General features: G+C 40.5%; 1 protein-coding gene across 5 annotated transcripts in view; it reads left to right on the top strand.

Moving 5' to 3' along the window:
• Nucleotides 1-24,197, top strand: part of NCKAP5 (NCK associated protein 5) — a 949,833-nt gene that overhangs the window by 636,549 nt on the left and 289,087 nt on the right. For all 5 annotated transcript variants that reach the window (XM_059394413.1, XM_059394410.1, XM_059394408.1 and 2 more), the window contains one exon: nucleotides 8,539-8,626. In XM_059394413.1, coding sequence (XP_059250396.1) covers nucleotides 8,539-8,626 — 88 coding nt within the window. The remainder of the gene's footprint in view (nucleotides 1-8,538; nucleotides 8,627-24,197) is intronic.

The following is a 24,197-nucleotide window of genomic DNA, read 5'->3' on the forward strand; positions in this document are numbered from 1 at the left end:
GTCAGAGGGAGAAGCAGATTCCCTGTGGAACAGGGAGCCTTATGTAGGACTCGATCCTTGGACTCCAGGATCAAGACCTGAGCTGAAGGTAGTTGCTTAACCAACTGAGCCACCCAGGTGCCCAAGAAATTTATTTTTTAAGTAAGAGAGCTATTAGGGTTGTTACTTGAACATAACCTGTTGTATCATGACCAATACAGTAGCTTATCCTCCAAACCTGTTGTTGTCTGAAACTTTTGGGGAGAGGTGCTTTATCTCTACCCTTTCTGAAAAAAAGACAAAGAAGGTGGGTGCCTCTGTAAAGTCCTAATTTGTTTGGCTGATACTCCCAAGGAGCCTGTCCCCTGCGCTTCTCATGTCACTGCCAAAAGATCTTATTCAAAGTGTCTTGATTTCTGAAAGAACTATCTTTAAAACCGCAGTAAAAACAAGCACCAATGTATATAACATTTTACATTTTGTCTTAACCTCTCTCTGGGATAAGGAAAACTGGCATGAAACACCCATTTTGTAGACAAGGATGCTGAAGCTCAGAAAATGTGATTTTTATAGACGGCACGGATTGCATGGAGCACTGGGTGTGGTGAAAAAATAATGAATACTGTTATGTTGAAAATAAATAAATTTAATGAAAAAAAAATGTGATTTTTTTTCCTAAGTTACATGGCTGGTAAGATTATCTGGCCCCAGACCTAACTCTGCCACTTTAGGGAATACCAAGAACTGAGATATACCTACTCTGTTATGCCGCAAGAGTTAGGTTGGGAGAAGACTTGATGAACACCACTTCTCTGCTTGTACTATGCTTTTGTAATATCTGCTTGCTTGAGAGAAGCCATTCTGAAATATTGTGGATCAAACGTCACGAGAAGTATGTGATTTAAAGAGCAAGCCCAATGAAGGATGTCCTACGGGCCTTCATGAAGCTACAGAAGCCAGTTTTGTGGATTCATAATGTACTTCTTTACATCAATTGGAACCATTTGTCCAGAAAATTTAATACTACAGTTTGATCCCATTTTTGGCCAATTGGATTTTCCTGCCCTTCTCCAACACACTCACCCCCCCCCCCCAAAAAAAAGACAGATTGCTGCCAGTTACTTACTGTTCTGCTTTGTACATTATTTGGATCCAGTGTGACTGTTGGTTCGACCTCTGTAAGCTTTAATGACATAATACTTGTCAAGGTTCAAAAGAAGAAAAGGTCTTTAAGGTGTAAAAAATGAGAATCAAATTCAAGATGAGTTTGCCAGTGAGAACCAGGTCTAATCATTTCACTCAAGTATTAATTTTCTCTGGGTCAAATACCAAACAGATCCTGAAGCATGAGAAAATAGAATATCATCTGTTTGGTGTATTCTTTGGGGTTATAACTGTCTAATGAGGAGATAGTTACAACCCTAGAGAAAGATGTAAGGTCTGAAACATGGTGAGCCTCATTTTGAGTATCCAACATCATTATATTGCTGTATTTAAACTTCTAAGAGCCCAGTGGATATTGAGAAAGAAACCGTGATTGTCTGATCCACATTGTATTATTCTTTGACTAAGGTAAAATGATAAAATTCTCGTTTTAAGAAATAGGAAAAATGCTGCTCCAAGTTGCTACATTAGTTTTATAGAACAGAATAGCCTCTGATTAAAATCCAGTGACTATTCTCATGTTATATGCAATTTTTTTTAATTTTTCATATCAACAGTGGCCAAAAAGAAAAAATACTGAGGGCCAATAATAAATTGAACTGCTATCTTCAGAGTTCCCCTAATATTTGAATACTGAGCTATAAAGATCTATCTCCCAAATAATACATTTATATTAAAAGTACTTATCCTGGCGATCCAAAGTCTTTTCTGAGTCATATCAGACTCAAAGAACGTTTGTGCTTTGGACTACTCAAGAAAATTTTTGAAAAGAACTACATCTGGGTTTTTTTGTGAAAATTCATCATTTCAAAGAATTCTGTTAGGACACATAACAAGGATAGATTTAGAAGTTCAGTAGGTTAGTTCCTGAGACTAGACATGGGTGGTTATATGAACTGTTAACTATTTTGTAGCAATAAAACATGATCATCATAATAATTAACAATTATTGCTATAAAACCTCTATTCCATTAAGGAAAGTGACTTTTTTTTTTTTTTTTTTTTTTTTTTGAAAAACGGAGATCACACGTAGTCAGAGAGGCAGGCAGAGAGAGAGAGAGGGGAAGCAGACTCCCTGCTGAACAGAATCCGATGCAGGGCTTGATCCCAGGACCTTGGGATCATGACCTGAGCCAAAGGCAGAGGTTGTAACCCACTGAGCCACCCAGTTGCCCCAAGGAAAGTGACCTGTTTTGTAGGCCTCTTGGGGATTCTTGGGATATAGCACAAACCCTGCCTTCAAAGTGTTAACTAGGACAGTGGAAACTACCAAGCTACACTCCTTTCTGGCACTCACTTGCACGTGTAGTTTTTTCCCTCTGTCTCTTTTTCTTTCTGGATGAGTGTGAACTCTATAGTCACATGAATCCATAAATCGAACTCCATGTTCTACCACTGTCAAGCAAAAACATTTGAGATTTGCTTGTTGACATTCAGGTAATTCCCTTCAACTCCACTTGGAGAATGGACTTCCCTGAACACCTATCTCTGCTTCCTTTCCTTTTCCATGTCTGCCTTCCCCCATTCAGTGAGCTCCTGTGCAGAATCAGCAGGAGCCTGCCTACAGAAAAATTTATGGCACTTTCTGCTCACATATACATGGCCCTGAAGTGAATATGATGCAGTAATTCAAATTGGACTAGCACCTTTCGATCTGTTTATGAATGGTGTTGCAGCCCCATGAGTGAATTAAAGCACTGTGGTTTCTGGGCAACAGTATTATTCTTGCAAAATTTGTACTGAATTAAAAATATATATCATCTAGGAAAAAAATAAGAGATTCCAGCCCTCCGACGTTTATCCAGAGTGAGCTTCAGTTTCAGGGCACTTTTCAGTTATCTTCACTGTAGATTTACTCTTTCTGACCAGTGCAGCAGGGATAAGCAGAGATCAGGTTAAGAACATCAAAGTCGCAACTGACCTGGGGATTGTCCCTGCTTACATGCTTAGATGTGGTAGCTTCTAAGTGAGGAAACTCTCATTTTCTGAGGAAACGAGTTGGTTCAGTTAGGCAGAATCCTATACTAAACCAGCAAAGTTTCCACATGAACAGTTTCCTGTTAGAATTGAAAATTAGTCGGCTTTTCTCTCCACTCCACAGCTTGGAGAAAGCTTTGCACTGCAATTAAAATGGGGAGGTAAGATAGGTTGTTGAGCAAAGCAATGGGAGTAGAATGGGAGAAAGAAATTGAAAGCAAATGATATGGGAGGTCATGCAAAATATGTTTTTCATTAAGATAATTCTATCCTTTCTGCCCCACCAGTGGAGCAGTGGACTGCCTGCACAAAGGTTAGTCAGCCAGGAGTCCAGTGGCTTTGAAGGGTAGCCAGGCTAGGGACTGAATGTAGAACCCTGGTCTCATTAGGGTACTGCTCCAGCCTTCTAAGCTAATGAGCTACACATGAAGCATGCTGACTGTGGACTACACATTCAGGGTGACAAAAAGAGCAAGGAGTTACTATTTCTTGGAGATGGTTGGTTTGTTTCGCTAATGACCAGAAGGCCAGCATTTTAGCCCCAAGTGTCACAGCTTAAGATGTACCCTCCAGTCTTATTGATGCCTCTCATTTGTCACTACTTCTCTCTGGCCACTTAGACTTACATATAGGTCTGTGGGGAAATGAAAAGAAGCCCGGAAATGAATGAGGGAAGAAACTGTTAGATTCACTCATTCACTCAAAAGGAATTTACAGACCACCGATCCAGTAAAAGTAGCTATGATCAGTTGCTGGAGATAAAATAAACACGGCAGAGCCATGGACCTAAAGAAACTCAGAGATCATTAACAAGGCAGAAATGAATGGGTCTTGCAACCTCTGACAGAAAAGTCAATGAGGGACTATTGAGTAATTTCACTGTTAATTTCATTATTAATGTATTGTGTGATTAATCAGCGAGCACCCATTAGAATATTTCTTGAAATGGGACTCAGTTCAGCTTCCAGTTGAAAGAGCCCCATCAATTATCAGTTTGAGTTGGAGAGAGTGGCTTCTTGTTTTCCCTTTACTTTCCTCTATTTCTGCCAAAAATGAAGTTATGCTAAACTGAGTCTCTGATCATGGAAGTCACAAAAGAACACTTCAGTCTAGCATTCTGATCAGATTCTAGTGTGTCATTAGGCAAAAACTCTTACATTTAGACCTGTGCTATCTGAAATACACTATTGACATATGAATTTAGTTTCTTTTCTCTGACTTGTGTAGGACTTATCTGCTTAAAAATACTATACTTCAGAACTTGCTACATCTCTCCAAGTACAATTTTGGCCTATGTCTTTTTAGTTGCCAGCCACTTGACCGGTATGTAGGAGAAGAAAAGACTTTAGTCACAGTTCTGACCAAAAATAAGTAAATACATAAAAGAGAACTAGAAGACATTGATTAAGGGTGGTGTTAAACCAGTCAGCAGTTAAAAAACAAACAAACAAACAAACAAACAAACAATAAAACAAAAACAGCAACAACAACAGAGAAAAAAGAAAGTTTCTGCCTAGACCTGGCCTAGAAAAAGGAGTCAGCTTATTTTTAGGCACCTTTGGAAAACAGATTATAGAATTGTTCTGTGTGAAGACTGGTAATGCAAACCCTCACACATCAGCTATCAAAATAATAAAATGAAGTAAAATGTCCGCAGGCATCAAATAACAATAGATAAGGTTTCACAGTCTTTGATTTTCAGGAAAATAAATAGAGATGTTTGCTAAATGAAAACTTAAAAAAGATGTTATCAGGGAATAAATAATAATGTCTTCTCATCAGGTTCAGAATATTTTCCCTGTGACCAGATTCATAAAAGTTCTGAAAGGATGAGACAACTTAATTTTTTACCAAAGGTTGGGATGGGTCTCAGTAACTCTGTTCCAAGCTGTAGCTTACAAATGTAATTGGTTTTAATTAATGATGAAATAGTGCCAGAAAAAAAATGTTCACTGTGTTTCTGTGGGTCTTGGCTGCTTAAGAATCTAACAACTTCCTGCCCACCTCTTTTTTTTTCTCTTTTTCTTTTTCCTTTTCCTTTTTTTTTTTTAATATAAAGCCAAGAAAAATGGGGAAGGGTGAAGAGATGTTTTTCTTTTTGATCTAACAACTTGTTCATAGAACCTTTAATTATACAGAGGAATAATTCAGCAAGATATACACTGATGGAATTATATTTTGACTTATTAAGAAAAGACAACATTTTATTTTCACTGAGTCTAACTTTTGGGACCCATTTAAGAAATGTTTATAAGTTAGGTACCTGGGTGGCTCAGTGGGTTAAGCCTCTGCCTTTGGCTCAGGTCATGATCTTCAGGTCCTGAGATCAAGCCCCGCATCAGGCTCTCTGCTCGGCAAGGAGCCTGCTTCCTCCTCTCTCTCTCTGCCTGCCTCTCTGCCTACTTCTGATCTCTCTGTGTCAAATTTAAAAAACAAACAAACAAACAAACAAAGTTTATAAGTGAATGAAAACCAGATTAAAATAAGAAAGACCTGCAGCTTCTGTGCTAAGGTGGGAAGAAAGTAGATGAGTATTTAGAAAACCAGAGCCCAGTCCTTGATCTGTCCTGCACAAACTGCCTGATCTTGGGCAACTCATCTCCATTATCATTTATTTTCTTGTTGATGATAGATCTGGCAGACAGCATGGAAAATCTGCTACCATTGGAGAGATTGTCTTTATTTTTTCACACAGTAAAATCAAATATTAGAAATTGGCTCTGATCATTTAATATTTCAGAATCTGTCTCTTCTTCACAACTGTTTTTTTAATATAAATTTAGTTTATCTTTTCTACCAGACCTTAAGCACTTCCCAGGTCAGAAATGGTGTTTTTGCCTTTTGGGGTTCAGCATCCATAGATGTTCACCAATGTAACTCTTCATTAAGAGTTAAGATTGTTCTTCATTTAAAATCATTTCCTGGGGATGCCTGAGTGGCACAGTGGGTTAAGTGTCTGACTCTTGGTTTCCATTGGGGTCATGATCTCAGGGTCATTAGATCAAGCCCTGCATTGGGTTCTTTGCTCAGTGCAGGGTCTGCTTCAAATTTTCTCCCTCTCCCACTGCCACTCCCACTCATGCGCGCTCTCTCTCTCCAATAAATAAATAAATAAACCTTCGAAAAACTAATTAATTAATTAATTAATTAAATGGATTAAATATTTTCCTGGATGTAAGTAAGGCCTATTGTAAAGAGACTGCTCTCTCACAGTCAGGAAAAATGGTTTAGTCCTAATCTACACAACTAATAATGTTCCTATGAAGAAGCCCTTGAACTTTCTGTGTCTCTGCTTTCTTAACCACTTCATAGATGTAAGGATCTTTTAGAATACATTATAATGGTTAATAGATGAGTGTTCTTTGACAAGTTGGAAGTACTGTTTAATTTTGTTGTTATCATTAATAACACAAGACTTGTGAAAATACAGGGAACAGATTTTGCTCTCCTGGCTGGATGCAAAGGAGATAGCTCACATAAATATGTCACAAAGCATTCTTTGAGCACTCATAATGGTGTCCCCTGTCTTCTGAAATCCTGAGTGGGTCTCAGTGCCATCCCCTGTGGAGGCAGAATTTCCCTAGTTACAGTCGGATTTGGACGAGCCCAGATTATCTGTGATTTCCTCACTCTGCTGCTGAGTAGTTCTATCATATTAGATCATATTAGAAAGGTTTGCATTTTGAAATATACTCCTTTGGGTACTTTAATGGTCTTGCCACATCATGGAATTCATTGGCCCCCTGGAGCCCTTAATTTGCCATGCTAGAAGCTCTTAGTTAAAGAAAGACACTGGATCAGTCAACTTTCCCTCAAGTCTTTCAAAATGGTAAAATACATGCTTCAGAATAGGACTAGAAGAAATAGCCAACTCAGGTTCTGGGCAATAGAGCACTCACTGTGTTCACTGAATTTAGTTCAGGTGTCCTTCTAAGAGTCTGGTCCATGTATCCTCATGGATGGACCCCATGGACACAGTCATTCAAACACAGAATATACATGGTCAGTGTCTGGCACAGAGTAACTACATAATAATTTTTTTAATGACTTAACAAAACATTCCTGTAACAGCATCTGCCGAGTACCTACTTGATCTATAACTGAGGGAGACACATAAGAAATCTGTGACATGGTTCTTTACCAAATATTGTAATTTACTTCAGGAGACAGAACATACATACATGAGATATTTGAGCATTAAAGTGGGGAATTTTTAAGTGATAGTATGAATGATATAAAGAGAACAGCTATAAAAATTCAAAGAAATTGGGGGGGGCAATGAAGATGTCTCTTTGGTACTGAAACTTGAAATAGATTTTTTTTTTTAAAGATTTTATTTATTGGGGCACCTGGGTGGCTCAGTGGCTTAAAGCTTCTGCCTTCAGCTCAGGTCATGATCCCAGGGTCCTGGGATCAAGCCCTGCATCAGGCTCTCTGCTCAGCAGGGAGCCTGCTTCCCAGCCCCCCTACCCCACCTCTCTGCCTATTTGTGATCTGTCTCTCCCTTTGTCAAATAAATAAACAAAATCTTTAAAAAATAGAGGCTTTAACCCACTGAGCCACCCAGGTGCCCCGTTGAAGTAGATTTTGAAAGACGTTGGAAATAAGATGTTTCGCATTTCAAGAAGTAGTAACAACATGAGACAATGTCTGGAAATGGAAATGGAAATGGGTGTGTTTGTTTTACTCTTTCCTTTTGGGCAATGGGGGATGGGCATTGGAAGTAGATATATGAGACAAGATAGGATTATAATATACAATATACACTGCAGTATAATCTGTAGAAATACTAATTAATGTGTACTAGGATGTATGTGTAAAGATGTGTATTATTTAAAAGAGTAAAAATCTTGAAGTAATTTAAATTCTATCGGTAGAGGAAGGGTTAAATAATTTACGGTGCATTCATATCATGAAATACCAGAAAGTAGCTGAAAAGAATAAAGTAGATCTTTGTGTGCTGACAATGGAAAGACCACCATGGAAAGATGTAACAGTGTGTTAACAGTGAAAATGCATTTGTGTAATATTCGTCAACTTCAAAAATTTATTTAAAGAAATCAAAGTGGTATTTCAGGAGGATTAATGTGGTGACATTGTGTCAAATTAAAAGGGAATGATTGAAAGGGAAGTTGGATATTGGGAGATGTTTGTGTAAGAACAGATGCTGGAGGCCAAGGATAGGGACCTGAATGGTAAAGAGAAAGAGAACCCAGAGACATTCTGAAGAATGATTTTAAAGGACTTTGTGACAGATTCCTAACATAGGGGATGAAAGAGAAAGACGAGAAAATAGATTTCCAGGTATCAGCTTAGGAAATATACTGGACAAATATTTCTCCTTACTGGAATAGACACATTTAATCAAACCTTCTTTAAAGAAATTCTTTATGTATTTTGTGTTTGTTTGTTTCTCAGGATGGAAGAAACAGTACGAAATCTACTGAAGAGCCAAGGGCCTCCAGAGCAGAAAAAAGAAGAAACTGTTAATATAATGGTCTATCAGGTATGCCATGTTTTTTACTCTTGGCTGGGCACCAGCTGCTTGTTTTTGTTGCATTTCTTTAGCTGAGTCCTCCCTAATGCAGAGATAAATACACAAATGTGGTCCAGACCCTGGTGCTGGGAGCCTTACAGTCCCCTCTGCTTAAGGAATCATGTACATGTTTACTTATCTCCTTCATTTCTTGAAGTATGACTGTGAAATAAATTGTAGATTTGGTTGTAGGAAGGTGCAAAAACTAAGTTTATAATGAAACAGAGAGACCTATAAAAGTACCATAGTACTCTGTGGTCAGGGCAATAAGACAGGTATCTACAGCATTCTCTGGGAATACAGAGGTGAGGGACTCATTCTATCTAGGGAGTTAAGTGCCATACCTCTAAGAAGGATGACACTTGGTATATGTCAGAGGTATGATACTTGGGGCTTGAGGGTTAGGAAACAGGAGGAAGGACGCTGCAATCAGAGAGAGGCCTAGAGGAAGATACAGCGGTTGAATCTGCATGGCAGACTCATGGAGAATAAGAAGCTCAAGGTAAGTAAATAATGGCCTGGTGAGATAAAAATCTCAGTGATGAGACTGAGGGTACATGGAAGAGCTGGATGAGGTCATGCTTGCATGCTGTGACCTTGAACCGTTCAAGGGTGTGACCTTGAACCTTGGGCAATGTGGAGTATAAAGAGGTCCAGGGATAGTAAGTGGTAGATGAAGTAACCAGTCTTTGTCTTCTGATAGTCTTCATTCCATAGATCTTTAACACTAGCAAAGCAGCTGGGATGGCAAGCAAGCCCTCAAATCTAAGCATAACTGAAGCTGGCCACATATAAGAGATGGCTCTGGAAATGAAAATGGGCAGATATTTGTGGAAATCACTGGGTAGCCCAAGTTTTTTGCTGGCTAAAAAGCATGTGTACCTGGGAAGATAAGCAGAGAAACCCCACTGGTAAAGATCATGTCACATGATTTTCCCTGAATTTATGGGATCAGGGGTCTACAACCCATCTTGTTATGAAGATTTGAAGGAATCTGATAATAAAAGTCACAATATTTTTTTTAAGATTTATTTCTTTATTTGAGAAAGAGAAAGAGAGAGAGGAGGGCCAGAGGGAGAGGGGAGAAGGAATCTCAAACAGATTCCTCAATGAACAAGGAGACCCAATGTGGGGATGCTTGAGTCGGATGCTTAAGTAACTGAGCCACCCAGGCACCCCAAAAGCCACAGTATTATATGAAATTAAGAAATCTAGGCAGAGCTGACCTTAATAAATTTATGCTCTAAGTAGTTGACTCTTGAAGCATACAAGCGACTTTAAGACAAAGGGGACAACTGTTATCCATCCCCAGAGAAATCAGTGCAAAGCATTGACTTCCTACCAGGAAGGTAATTATAATTAGCTCCAGAAGACAGTAAGAAAAAGTCATTAACTTCCATTTCAAGGGGGAGGGTTTATAGTCTTCTCAATGGGTGGCCTTTACCCAAGGAATGCATTCTCACCTTTGTCCGATGTGTGGTGACCTAAAGTCAGGTTAAGGATTTAAGTCCTCCTAGGTCTGGATCTCTCCAAGGTACTCTGTGTGCTTTGGTAGAAAAAGGAGGTCCAAGCAAACACGGGACTTGCTTCTTCATTAAGTTTTTCTGTGTAGCCTAAGAGTCCTGTGAATCCCAAACTGAAGTCATTCATTCCTCCTCCCAGGTAATGCCAGGCTCCAGTTAGAACTAAATCATTCAGTGTTGCTCTTGTGTCCTTTTTCTTTTTTTTTTTAAAGATTTTATTTATTTATTTGACAGAGAGAAATCACAAGTAGACGGAGAGGCAGGCAGAGAGAGAGGAAGGGAAGCAGGCTCCCTGCTGAGCAGAGAGCCCCATGCGGGACTCGATCCCAGGACCCTGAGATCATGACCTGAGCCGAAGGCAGCGGCTTAACCCACTGAGCCACCCAGGCGCCCAGTGTTGCTCTTGTGTCTTTCCTGATCTCCTCAGGATGGTTCTGTTTCACCCAGGTTCTTGTTTTCTTTTGATCTCTCCTTTCTAGTCTCCCCAGCACTTATTAGCCAAGCCTGCAGTGTCAATACATACCATCAGATCTCATTTTGGGAAGTTGGAAGCTCCTTAGAAAAACAGTTGCAGTTTTAAAAATGTATCTTAAAACTATTTCCTCACTATAACCTAATCTATTGGATTTGAGAAATTAGCTCTCCTCTCTGAGGAGGAAACAGTTATTAACTTGAATTAATGCTACATGGAAGGGATTTTTCAGTCATCGCTCTAATTGACCTGTGGCTCATTGGCCAGAAAATGGGAGAGAGACATGGCTTGTACGATCCATAAGATCACCTACTTATACGTTCAACAGATATTTATTGAGCTTCTAGTATGTACAGGGTACAACCTTGTTTTCTGGGGGTTTAAGGAACAAGGATGAAGAGAAGAGAAAGAGGAGTGTTGCTGGGTGGCACCGAGTCCCAGGAAGGTCCGTGCCATCTCACAAATCCTAGTGTAAATATGGCTGAGGGGAACAAAAGAGGGTGTGTAAGGTGTGTGTCATGATACAAGGGGAACACATAGTAAACAACTCCCTAAGCCAGATTCTGTGTTTCAGATAAGAGCAGGGAAATTTATTGTTTCATCATATGGGGTGTTATTAGCTCACCTGATTCAGATTTTCCAACTGTGAGATTTCTCTGACAGGAGCCAGAGGGCCAGGAGAAGCTTGGGCCCATGGGAAAGCTCGAGTTTGTTTCATTTTCCATCATGGAAGTGTTTATCCTGAGGCTTTTATCACTGAGTTAATATAATAATAGCAGAGTAATAGCTTCCCGTGTTCCAGGCCCATGCTAATTGCTTTGCATGCATTAAAGGCTGGTCATATTTTGTTCTAGGGGTGTGTTCCTGAAGACCTCTCATAATTTGTTATTTATATTGTTTCTAGCTTGCATAATTCAGTATGGATTCTTTCAGAGGACAGAATTTTTTTTTCAGTTCGGTGGCTGAAACAGACCATGAGGCAGCCAGTGGTTCCCAGTTTACACAGCGTCGCTGTGCAATCTTTCACTCTTTTTTAATTTGGAGAAATCTGTGATTTCAGGATGCACACATGACATAACATTAGCCACATTTTTATTTGACCAGTTTCCCGTTTGCCTCACTCAGAGTCTTACTGAGTGTGACTAGATTGGAGCTCCTTCAGTCCCCACCACAGTAGGGTCACTTTGGCCATCTTATAGTCGTGGACATAGGCTCAGAGGGTAACCACTTGCCCCAAGATGCACAGTGTGAAGTAGCCTCCTATGTCTTTGGACTCTAATTGGTCTGACTCCATGTGCTCAGCTCTTCAGGCTAAGGAATTCCAGAGAGACTAATTGATGGGGCCCGGCTTACCCAGCTGGCTATTGGAACCTGAACCTGGGTCTTTCGCCTTTTTATCTAGAGCTCTCTATTAATTCATTTCCTCATTCATCCCAATGATAGTTATTCACTTACTTCTTACCCAAGGTTCCCTATTACTGCTGTAACAAATTTATTTTTCTTGTATTCGGTCTAGTGTCTAGACATGAATTTATTCTCTTGTAATTCTGGAGAACAAAAGTCTATACTCATAGTCCTGGTAGGGCAACATTCTTACATGAGGCTTCAGATCAGAATTGTTTCCTTAGCTTTTCGAGGTTCTAGTAGTCCTTGGCTTGTGGTTTTTAACACTCATCTTCAAACTACATCACTCCAGACTCCAGTTGTGTTGTCCTGTTTCCTTTTCCTGAATTCACCCTTCCTCCTGCCTTCCTCTTACAAGGATCCCATGATCCCATGGGCGCCATCCCGGATAATCTCCACAGATCAAGATCTTTCATTTAATCACACTTACAGAGTCCCACTTGCCATGTCAGGCACCATATTCACAGGCTTCAGGGCTTGGGATGTAGACATCACTGGCAGGAGGGAGGGACGGGGCAGGCATTGTCTGTCGCACTCAAGTAGCTTTAGCCCAACAGGCTGCCAGTTCCTACTAGACACCAAGCTGAGGGTTGGAGATGCTAATATGCCTGCCTTGCAGAGACCTTTTCCTGGAAAGCTCAATTCATAAATGCTGAGGAGTAGTGAGGGAAGGCAAACAATCAAATATGCACTAATGGGATAGAGACCAAAGCAGCAGTTTGCATGGATGGGTTCTGGGAACACAAAGGAAGATGCCACCAAATATACCGTGCTGCTCTTTCTGGAGGCTCTGCCTCCCGACCAGAACTTAGGTTTAATAATCCACTTTGCAAGGCACCTGGGTGCCTCAGTGGGTTAAGCCTCTGCCTTCGGCTCAGGTCCTGATCCCAGGGTCCTGGGACTGAGCCACGCATCAGGCTCTCTGCTCCGAGGGAAGCCTGTTTCTCCCTCCCTCTCTGCCTGCCTCTCTGCCTACTTGTGATCTCTCTTTGTCAAATAAATAAAATATTAAAAAAAATAATAATAATCCATTTTGCTTTTTTTTTTCCTTTTTCTTTTTTGAGTCTGTTGTCTCTTGATACGGACCCAGGAGTCATGAGCTTCTTCCTAAGTCCTACAACCTTCTTTCTCAGAACACCTTCTATCCCTTGTATTTTAATACACTATCTGACCATTAGGGCACCTATGCTTGGTGCTGTACAGTTTACAAAGAGCACAAAATTGGTCTCATTTGTTCGTATCAGCAGTCTCTCCAATAGACATTACCATCCTCATTTCTAAGGGTGAGTCTCAAAGAAGACTGTTCCAGTTCTGGCAAATGCTCAGTGATAAAACTGGAGATAAATCATAGACTTTCTTAAATGAGATACATAGAGGAAAAGTGAGCAGTTATCTGTGGGACACTTTGACGGTAGGATAAGGAATGAGCCCAGACTAAGTTCGCCAGCTCATGGAGTCCCTGTCTTGAAAATCAGAAATGAAAAATGAGTGAAAGTCAATGGAGCGAAATTAGTAAGCCATGTAATGTTCATGCCTGTCATTTCTCCTGTGGGAAAGGTGTAAGAGAAATAATGTCATTATGTACATGCAGGGAAGGGGCTATGCCTGGGACCTAGGATGGTGTCATTTCACTGGGGGAACGACCCCCAAGATTGTGAAGCAACCTGAACAAGTAGGGACAGTGCAGCTTCTCTGCTGTTTTGTTTCTTTCTCCTGCTTATTCTTGCTGGGTATTTGGGGAGTTCTTATGTGTCATCTTATATATTCTTGTCACCCGGTCACTATGTCATCTAGTTAAGTAAGTTAGAAAACATGTTAGAAAAAAAATTATAATCAGACATGAAAGGTGGTGATTAAGCATAAATGAGTTTTTCAAAGCAGTTGCTTGAAAGGAGCATCATTCCCTCTATGTTGGTCGTCATTAGACTTAAGATAAAAAAAGGAAAAAAAAAAGTGGGAGAGGACTCCTGGGTGGCTGAGTCTATAGAGTGTTTGATTCTTGATCTTGGGGTTGTGAGTTCAAGTCCCATGTTGGGTGTAGAGATGACTTAAAATCTTCAAAAGAATATTTCAGACAGGCATCCCAAGAAAGGAGAATCCTGCCGAGAACCCCAGGGGATCACCCTGTTTATAGGTGTCTTGTATCTGTAGTGACCTGGTGCTTCCTTGTTGCCATTGAGGAGCTTCCTCTTGTCTCTGCTTTGTCACACGGAGCACGAATTGAACCCACATTAGCTGATCCATTCAGAAAGAAAAAGATGGGTGTAAAATCAGAAACACCAATGAGGGGAAAAGACCTGTGTATCGCTACAGCTCTTGCCACTAATAAGAAAGGCCTGTGACCTCAGACGGTCACCTAACCTCTCTGGGGTCCTTGCTTTTCATATTTGTAGAAGAGGTGTTAGACTAGATATGAGATTGCAAATGTACCTCTAGTGTTTACAGTGGCCAAAGAGTGTAAATGGCCAAAATGGGCCAAGTATGAGAAAAATTAAGTGTTCTCTAAGGGTTTACATGCTCTTTTTCCACTTTTGAAAGGAAATAGTTACAGAGAAAGTTTCTTGGGGTTTGTTAGTTTTATTAATAAATGATAGTCTTGCTTTTGAAAACTATGCAAGAACAACCCACATGTGGTTTCATGCCAAAGGGCATGAGGGAGCAGTAGGGACTGTGGCAAACCAAAGAGCCTCTGTCTGGTCTAAGGGAAGCAGTCCCACCCAAAAGTACACACCTGTGTGGATGGATGGCCTCATGTTTTAAAAGATCAAAGTTGAGGTTTTTATGGGTCATTCTTTAGTCTGTAAGTAGTGGCTTATTTTTTTTTATATATGGACTAATTAAAAATCTTCTAAAGACAACCCTCAGAACAGAAGGAGGATTTCTCGGGGCTTTTAATGCTCTTAGAATGCTAGAATGTTGACACTTCTTTGCTATCCTGTGTGGCCTGGTCTACGCAGCGTATAGCACAGAGAGAGTGTCTCTACCTATGACATTCTGACCCATGACTGACCACCACTTTCTGAGGACCTACTATGTGCTGGTCATATTCTAATCATTTTATGAGTGTGAACTCACGGAATTATCACAAGAACACTTTGATCATTTTCCTTATTTTACAGAAGATAAAACTGACTTGTGGGGAGGTTAAAATGCTTGCACAAAGTGAATATTACTCTCCTTAGGTTGGTTGAGCTCCTTCCTGCCCTTTCCAGAAGAGATCACAGATTGCCATAACGATGGAGTGGAGAGATGTCACAGAGAAGTGCCTAAGTCATTGTCCCAGCAGAGAACACATTACACTAGTCTCCTAGTGTCTGAGGCTCCCGCTTTGCTCTTTGCCACCTTTGTAGAGAGCCCTGAGCTGTGTGTTTTCTGAGCCCCGCTCCTTTATTTCCAAAGATGGCTCAGGTTTGGTCCCTGATCACCTGTGTTTAAAGCAATACAGTATGTTACCCAAATCATTTCCATTTGAAGTGATTTAATTGAAAAGCAAAATGACGTTTTCCTTAAGTAGTTCCTTTAAAATATTCTTGGCTGTGATGAAGTAGGTGATGCTCGGAGAGAAGAATCCTTTCTAGTTATTTTAAAATCTGTCAGCCATCAAGAATATATCCATATCCTTTTATGCACATGGCTGAGATCTTCCTCACTGAAGCTCACGGCCTGCCTGGTAGAGATGTTACTTATTTCACAAATTCTCATTCTTATCAGGGGTAGGAAATGTTTGCCTAAAACTTCACCTTTTTTCTGTGTAATGATTTAAGCACATTTAAAAATTTCAGTGCATTAGAAAGAAAAGTTAAGGTTGAAAAATTAAAGAATCAGTTACAAAAGTTACCTTTCTAAGAAAGCTCTTTTTGATAGCAATATTCTTAGTATATTTGAAGTGTGAACTTTTCAAACTTTTAACATGAAACCATTTTTTTTCCATGAATATATGTAAATGCGAGGCAAAATTGAAGTATCTGTGATTTTTAAAAGCTACAGGATTTTTGGCTCTGTTTTCTGACTGAGTAGCAGAATTACCCTAGGGAATCATCACAGACTGAGCTATCTGTGCTCCTCCTTAGCATCTCTATTGTTTTGTCATTTCCAAGTTTGATGAGTCATTCTGACTCCTCAGGTCTGTAAGTGCCCTGGGAACCTCTAAGGTGCTTTAATATCTACATCCATGCCAAAATCCCTGTTCTCTTGCTTTTGGGAGGAAGAAGGAGGAGTTGAGGTTCAAAGCCCCCCTCTCGGTCTAGCGCCTGTATACACATCTCTTCTGATTCTCTCGTTCACAGTGTTTGTCTCATAAGTGCCCTCGCAGTTAATTAGCCAAAAGAACTGAATTCTTTAGAACTCTTTGGAGAGCTTGTCTGTAATTCATCCAAGTTTTTTCGGAAAAATGGGGTTGTTCTGTTGTTCTTTTTTAACCTAAATAAAATGTGGTAAACAAATGCAAAAACAGATCAAAAGTGAATATATTCTGTGGGTGTATACCAGTTGGAAAAAAAAAATGATTTAAAATTCTATTGAATGTCTGCTGACAGTGACTAAGCCTTTGCATAGGTATTTATAAAATTATAATACACAATGGGACATGAAATATTTTTATTGAGCTCTTTTATATATATCTGTGGCCTGTAATCTCAGGAAATCTCAAGTGCCTTTGATTCTGCTTTAAGAAAGTTGGCCTTTTCTTTGAATTGCTGTGAACTTTGAAGAGCTGCTGAAGTGAGTAATGGTAATAAAGGGAGTATTTTTATTGTGTGTTAAGTCTTAAATGGCTAAAAACCGATCCTCGAGGAAATGGTTTTCTTCCTCTTTGTGTTCTTTTTTATTTTGTTTTAAGCAGCATCTACCATTCAGGTAGTAAGTTTAGATAAAGGCGGTAGGACTTCTCAAAACCAAGGTGAGTGATGAGGTTCGGGACAGCCAAAAATATTTCCTTTCAGAAAACATTCCTTTTCTCTTTGAAACTATTCTCTAAAATGAACTTACAATTTTGCACTCTACAGAAGACTTTCCCAAATTCCAGAAGTTTTCAAAACAATCTCATACGGAGGCATCTGAGGAGAGCATTCACCTCTGAAATGCCAAAGTCATATTAAATACTTTGAAAGGAACAGAGGAGTCATTTTAAATAATATCATTAAGAGTTTAAACAGCTATTTCTGTTCTTCTTGGGAATTTAAATTCCCTGGTTTAAGGGGTTCTTCTGGCTCTACTTTCTCATTCTCAATTTCTGTCTAAATTCTGTGCTCAGACATGAATGTTTTCCCTATTAGATGGTTTGACCCTGAACAGAACTCTTACAGAGTGAAAGCAGAATATGGTCTCTCTCTTAAAACAAATGTAACCTATGAATAAGACGGTGCCCCAGAGAAGCACCTTCTCTGCATACAGGGCAGCTGGTTATTGCCATTGAACCTGAGAGCTGATTTCCTCCACTCATCTCACAGAGGGCCAGACTTTACTTTGGAATACCCAGTAAATGTCTCAGGTCAGGAGGTTCTGTGGGTAGAAACCAAAAGATGTTGCCCTTTAGTAAGTGCAAATACTTTGGGTACTTCAGCTCATTAACTAGGCACATAAATTTGTTCTTCCTCTTAGGAAACAAATGAATATGAACAGAGCAAAATCAGGGCAATATCCATTCTTGAGCTTTTGATTCTATTTCCGTTAACTCACCTGAAGCAACAAAACTATGATTTTCTTTGTTTTTGGACTTGGCTTATCAGTGTTTTGTAAATCGAAGATAAAATAGTCAGTGGGGGGAAATGGACAATTTTGGAATTAGGAATTTTGGACAATTAGGAATTAGGACAATTTTGGAATTAGTTAAGAAAGAAGTAGAAAGCACCTGCTCGTGGGGGGTGGGGTGGCGTGGGTATGTACACTTTCATTATAGCAAGCTTGTCTACAGTAACCTTTCGGTTCTTTTGTCCTCAATGACTTTTGTCTGCACACCACGCACCACAGGGCAATGAAGAGGAATCACTGTGTGTGGGGTGAGAGGAGAGTGGTCTGCTAGGAGGCTGCCGTCTGCCTCAAAGTCATTGCAGAATTCAGGTGTTAACTGGCCAGACCAGCAGATCTGAGTAGGAAGAACCACAGCTCTGGCAGGCTCTAGAGCTTGTCCCTGTGCCCTGTCTAGCCGTTTCAGGGCTTGGGAAAACTGGCCATTTGCCAGCATGTGACTTTCCCAGGATCCAACTGGAAGACAAAGGGCTGGGCTGGGCTCTGTTCTAGGTCTCAGCTTGCCTGGGTCTCGATCTAAAACATCTCTTCCAGCAGAAGAGCCTAGGCCTTGGAATGTTCAAAAATGTTTCCTGATGTTTCTTACATCACTAGGATTGGGAGTGAGTCAGTCAGCTCCCTGATTCTGGAGGTCTTTGCTAGCCAGCCCAACACTGAGGAGGGGAGGAGGAAGAAGATTCATAAGGAAGTTTGACTTACGGGTGGAAGGGAATGTAGAAGGCAATGATACCTCAGTGATCGCTTTCTCTCCCCTCATACTTTGCTCTGGTCTGGAAGGGGAGCTTATTGAATCTGAGGATGCTGAAGGCCAGTACCAGCTGTGCTGGTGCCCAAAGGGGGAGGATTTGTCCTCCATGAACCAGACTTTGTAAGTCTTCAGGCTCTGAAAGAATGGGATAGTGGAGAATTCGTTGAAAATGCATTGTCCTCTCCATCCCATATCAGTCTATCAACCTTCTTCTACAGATGCAAACAGTGTTCTGTGTTTCCTCTTCTTCCTATGTTAACAGCTCATTCAGATTAATAATGGGAAGAAACAGTCTGAGGAAAGGAAAGTTGTAGATCATAAAAATGATGCAGTGGACTCTCCACAGCCCCTGACTTTCTGGGGACTATGCAAATAAAGAATTGTTGCTCTCGGTGGTTCAGTTGGTTGAATGCCCACCTCTTGGTTTCAGCTCAGGTCATGATCTAAGGATCATGAGATCAAGCCCCATGTCAGGCTCCACACAGCAGAGTCTGCTTGAGATTCTCTCTCTCCCTTTTCCTCCCTACCACTTGTATGCATGTTCTCTCTCTCTCTCTCTCTTTCTTTCTCTCTATAAAATAAGTAAATATTTTTAAGGGATTATAGTTGGATAATGTGTGAAGGGAATTAAAGTAAAGGAGAAATTTCAGGGTCTGGTAGACCTGGGAGCAGATCTTTGTACTCAGTTTTGTCATCTTGGGCAACTTAATCAACTTGAGTCTCCCTTTTCTCTTCTCCACATGGCCATAGCAAGGCTAACTAGAAAGGCTGCTATTTTTAAAGTGCTTCCCTAGACATGATTTCATCTAACAATTGGAGAAAGCAAATGGTAATGTGTGCAGGACATGTTAGGTATTCAAAAGACAGCAGCTAGTATTATGACATATCTGCCTACTCATCTTTCTTTTCACATAGGCAGATTCCTCTCCTACCCTGCCCCACTCTAGTCTGTCTTATTGGCTAGCACCATGAAAACTATTGAAAGTCTAAAGGCTCAGAATTGGAGAAAATAATAAGACTCTGAAAAATGTGGATTTCAAGAGCACTGAACCCAGCTCAGGTTGCCAGATGGGATTGACCTTTGTGGCAGCATCTCCTCCCCCTGCACCATCTGTCATCCCTAGAAGCTATCTACCAACATTTTCTCCCTCAGAAAGGTAGAAATTCTGAAATTTCTGAAATTCCATCCATTAAAGCATCATTCCATGTAAGAAATAAAGAATCCAGAAGATAAAACGCTCAAGGAAAGATCATTCACATGTTAGTATGAATGGGTTAAATCTGTGGGCTTTGATCTATCAGCTTATCTCACTGGAGTGAACACTGGAATTTAGGATGTGGGGTTTGGAGTAGAAGGAGACTGGTAAATCCTTTTTCTAAAGTAAATTAGGAGTTTATAATCCTCTGGGTTAAGTCTCAATGAGACTTCTTGACCAGTGGTGCCAGGGAAGAGGGGGATTAGGAAGTAGCATAGGGATATGGAAGTGAAGAGAAAACCAATAAATGTAACTTACAAATTATAGCCATCATTTCTCTGGTTTTCCATGTGACATATGAATACAAAGGAGAGAGAAAGCATTGTTCCTCTTGGTCCTCCCGCCCTCATACTCTCAGAACCCAGACGTCAGGCTGGTACTATCATAATGAACTACTGAAGGACTGCCCTGCTATGCCAGCCCCATATACTGCATGTTCTCTGTGGAGTGCACCAAGTGGCAAACCGAGAGGTTGAAAGGAACTTTTAAAGCAAGCCCAGTAAATTGGGGTCCTACAATGGCTGTATTCTTCCCTTACTTGTTTAAATGAAATAGTGAAAGATAGATGGGCATTCATGATCATTCCATTGTCTTGTAAACAGATAAAAATATGTTTTTCCAAAAACGTTCTATCTGGTCGGTTTGCCACCCTCCCCAAATAAATTTGTTTCTACACTAAATTAATAAATTAGCATAATAAATCCACTTCTCTCCACTAATGCCAAGCTTATACTTTAGTCTGAATTAGCAAGCTTCTGCTATAATTATATGTAATGATCTGAAAACAATTCCTTTGCAAATACTCTTACAGCATTTTTATTCCATTTACAAAATAACTTGTAAAATGTATTCTTAAGATCTGTCTCTTGGGTCACTATATTTAACTTGTCTAACCCTCTTATTAGTGTATTTTTTCTTCTCCATGAATTCTTATTACCTATTTTTACCTAAATATTTGGACATCACCACTGGAGGAAGAGTTGTGAGAATTGCCACAATAACAATTAATACGTGTTTTACAGTTTACGCTTTTACATCATCTCATTTGCTCCTCACATTAACCTCTCAAAATAGGAAGGATAATAAGTTCATGTTTACTCTAAAGCAACTGAGTTTCACAGAGGCAATTGACTTTCTAAGGGTCATATAGGGTCAGGCCGTAGTGGGTTCAGGCTCTTTATTCCAAGTCTCATAATCTTGTGGGGTAGCATTAATTACATTCTACATCAGTGATTCTCCCTTTTGACTGTGTCTTGGAGTCATCTGGAGAGTTTCAAAAATCAGTGATGTCCTTTTTACACCCCAGGGATTCTGATTTAATTGATCTGGTGTGTGGCTTGGGCATGAAAATTTTAAAATCTCCACAGGTCAATTCTAATATTCATCCTGGGTTGATAACTACTACATGACAAGGCATTAGATTCATATATATATATATATATATATATATATATATATATATATAGACTTTAGCATGATAGGAGCTAAAAATATTTTATATTTATATATATATATATTTTTTTTATTTTTTATTATTATTATTTTTTAATAGCTCCTGTCATGCTAAAGTTTCCTGCAGCCTGGGTCTTGTTTTCAGTAACCTACCACCAGCATTTCCCCCAGATTAGCCAACCTGATGCCTTTTGTTTGGGAGACATGTTGACCTTCTGCAGAATGTGATCTGCAGAAAGTTGGTCCTTGAAAGATACTATGATTCAGATAAATGGGAAGGTTCTTCTTTGCTTCTGTGGATACAATGATGAGAGGCAGCAGAGGATTATGGGTACTCCAGGGAGGTACAGCAGAGGATTATAGATATTCCAGTGAGGTTCAGCAGAGGCTTATGGGTACTCTAGTGAAAGGCAGCAGGAGATTATGGGAATTCCAGTGAAACCTGGCTGAGGATTATGGGTATACCCTGGTGAGAGGCAGCAGGGGATTATGGGTAAGCTTAAAGCCGTTAGAGACAAATGGCCTGGGCCCAGATCCCAACTGAGCCATGCAAGCTGTAATGTTTGAGGATTTACCTCACCTCTCAGGGCCCAAGGGACCTTACTCCTAGTCATTCACTCATAGTAGTGAGCTTGTTGCTGAGGAGGCAGTGAGGAGGCAGTGGGGAGGCAGAAGGCAGGCCAAGGCTCTTGGGAGAATAGGATGGCACTGAGACAGCTAAGTCCGTGAGCCACTCAGGAAAATGACTGGAGCATAGCGTGCGTCCAGCCCACAGACCCCGGGCCTGGGTGGAGCGAGCACTAGTGTAGGTGTCTGAGGAAACAGAAGTGCCAAGGAAAGCCCTGTGGGTCTAACGGCCCTGCTGGAAAAGGAAAACCATAAATAGGAGAGAACCATGGACACAAAGAAAATAAGATTTAAAATTCATCCTAATTATTTTTTGCCTGTCAACTGAGCTGTTCCTTTTGTAAAATTCAAACAATTAGCAAGTTTTAGAGCATGACTTTGCCCTTGACATAATGAAAGGCAGGCCCTGGAAAGACAGTATAAAGTTGGCAGACAGAATGTGGGCAGCCAGGCCCCAGGGCGGATCCTCACAAGGAGCTCTTGGAACCACTTTCAGCCCAACAAGTTCAAAGCCTTTGTTTTGGAGCTGAGTTTCCAGAGTGGCCTTACCCGTGTCCGGAAGTTCTGGGCACACAAAGCCAGCTGTGTTTCTTGGGCTGTAAGATGATGAAAACTGGGCAGCATCCTTACTGTGTAGCCAAAGTTATGGCCAGAATGCGTCGGAGTTAGTGTCTGTGGTGATGGAGAGAATCTATAAAGTGGTCATCTGGTATCTTGGAGACAAGGGCTGCAAAAGGGGTTGGATAATCTCCATGTGTGGGTAGTCAGAAGCATAAGACGGGCTTACAAACTGTTCATTTTCGTGCAGCTGTGTACAATGTGGTCAGTCTCTTTTCTCCATTTTTTTTTTTTTTTAAGATTTATTTATTTGAATGAGAGAGAGCAAGGGTAGGGGCAGAGGGAGAGAGGGAGTCTCAAGCAGACTCCCAACTGAGTGTAAAGCCTGATGCGGGGCTCCATTCCACAACCCTGAGATCATGACCTGAGCTGAAACCAAGAGTGGGACCCTTTACCAACTGACTCACCCAGGCATCCCAGCAATCCATGAGTTTGTAAGGGAAAATTTGCATGACACATGAATGTCAGCCATGGTGTAGAAATAAACAGGATACTTAGCAAGTCGTAGGTGCTCAGAAGCAGAAAAGTTATCTCCAGTATCCAGCTACCTCACTTTGCATATGAGAAAAACAATGTCACAGATAACCAAGGGGCTTTATCAAGGCCATATGGCCCGTGAGCAGCAGATCTGGAAGACAGCAGTTCCTTAGCTAGTGTTCTATTTTCTCCCTCCCTGTGGCAACAGAAGGTTGCCTAGCACTTAGTTGACCATAGATGAATCTAGAAGACAATTTGTCAAAGTGAGGTGGAAGACCTGTAGGAGAGGAGTTTGTCTCAGGAGCCACAACTTGCCCACTTCATTCATCTTTAAATGCACATGATTTTGCACAAAGAGTGGCTACACAAGTGTTTGATACATAGACATAATGACTTTTCTGATTATCTTTTAGGCCCATGCTTATTTCTTGCTAATGCATCTGAATTTCCTTCCCTCACTTACCAGGATGAATCATCTGGCAGGGTTACAGGTGTCTCCCCCAGACAGCCCTTCGCATCGCCACTCCCACTGTGGCTCTGAATGGCTTGTCAGAATGTACATCCCACTCAATGACAAAAAAGCACCTCAAGGGAGAGCTTCCAGCTGCTTTCAGGGGTTAGGGATAAAAATAATAGTTTTAATGTCAAAAAGCACACCAGGACAATATTTCTGGCAACATTTCTTCAGTGAAATCTTCAGCTGGGTTCTACTCTATATGTGAGTTTTGCCTGACTAGAGAGAGCAGGTATTATGTAAATTGCACTAGAAAAAATGTGATATTCTTGCTTTATCCTTAAGTTCCATTTAGGTGCAAATAGGTGAGGCTTCTCTCTCTGATCTGACATGAGCCCCCAGGAGAATTAACTATATAATCTGTCTCTGACTTTCAAAAGTCTAACTAATGTACCTCATTAGAGCTTTTCTTTTAGGTAAAACCCCAGGAAGGAAGAGGATGGGAAGGATACAGCCCTTGAATAGGAGTGGGTCTCCAGAAATTCCCAGGACATTTTAGGAGAGATAACTCTACAGCTTAAACATTGATGTATTCTTGTGTGAGATGCATGTGGTGGGCATGCCAGTTAAAGGATAAGCATGCAAACTCTCATTTTCTAGGGGCAGAAATCAATTTAATGGTGCTTTTATCTTCTGTGAAAATGTTCTATCACTCCATTGCTTTATGTTTCTGATGGCACAATTTTTTTTTCAAAATACTTTTCT

This window comes from Mustela nigripes, chromosome 3 (genome assembly GCF_022355385.1).
Source record: "Mustela nigripes isolate SB6536 chromosome 3, MUSNIG.SB6536, whole genome shotgun sequence".
Classification (NCBI taxonomy): Eukaryota; Metazoa; Chordata; class Mammalia; order Carnivora; family Mustelidae; genus Mustela; species Mustela nigripes.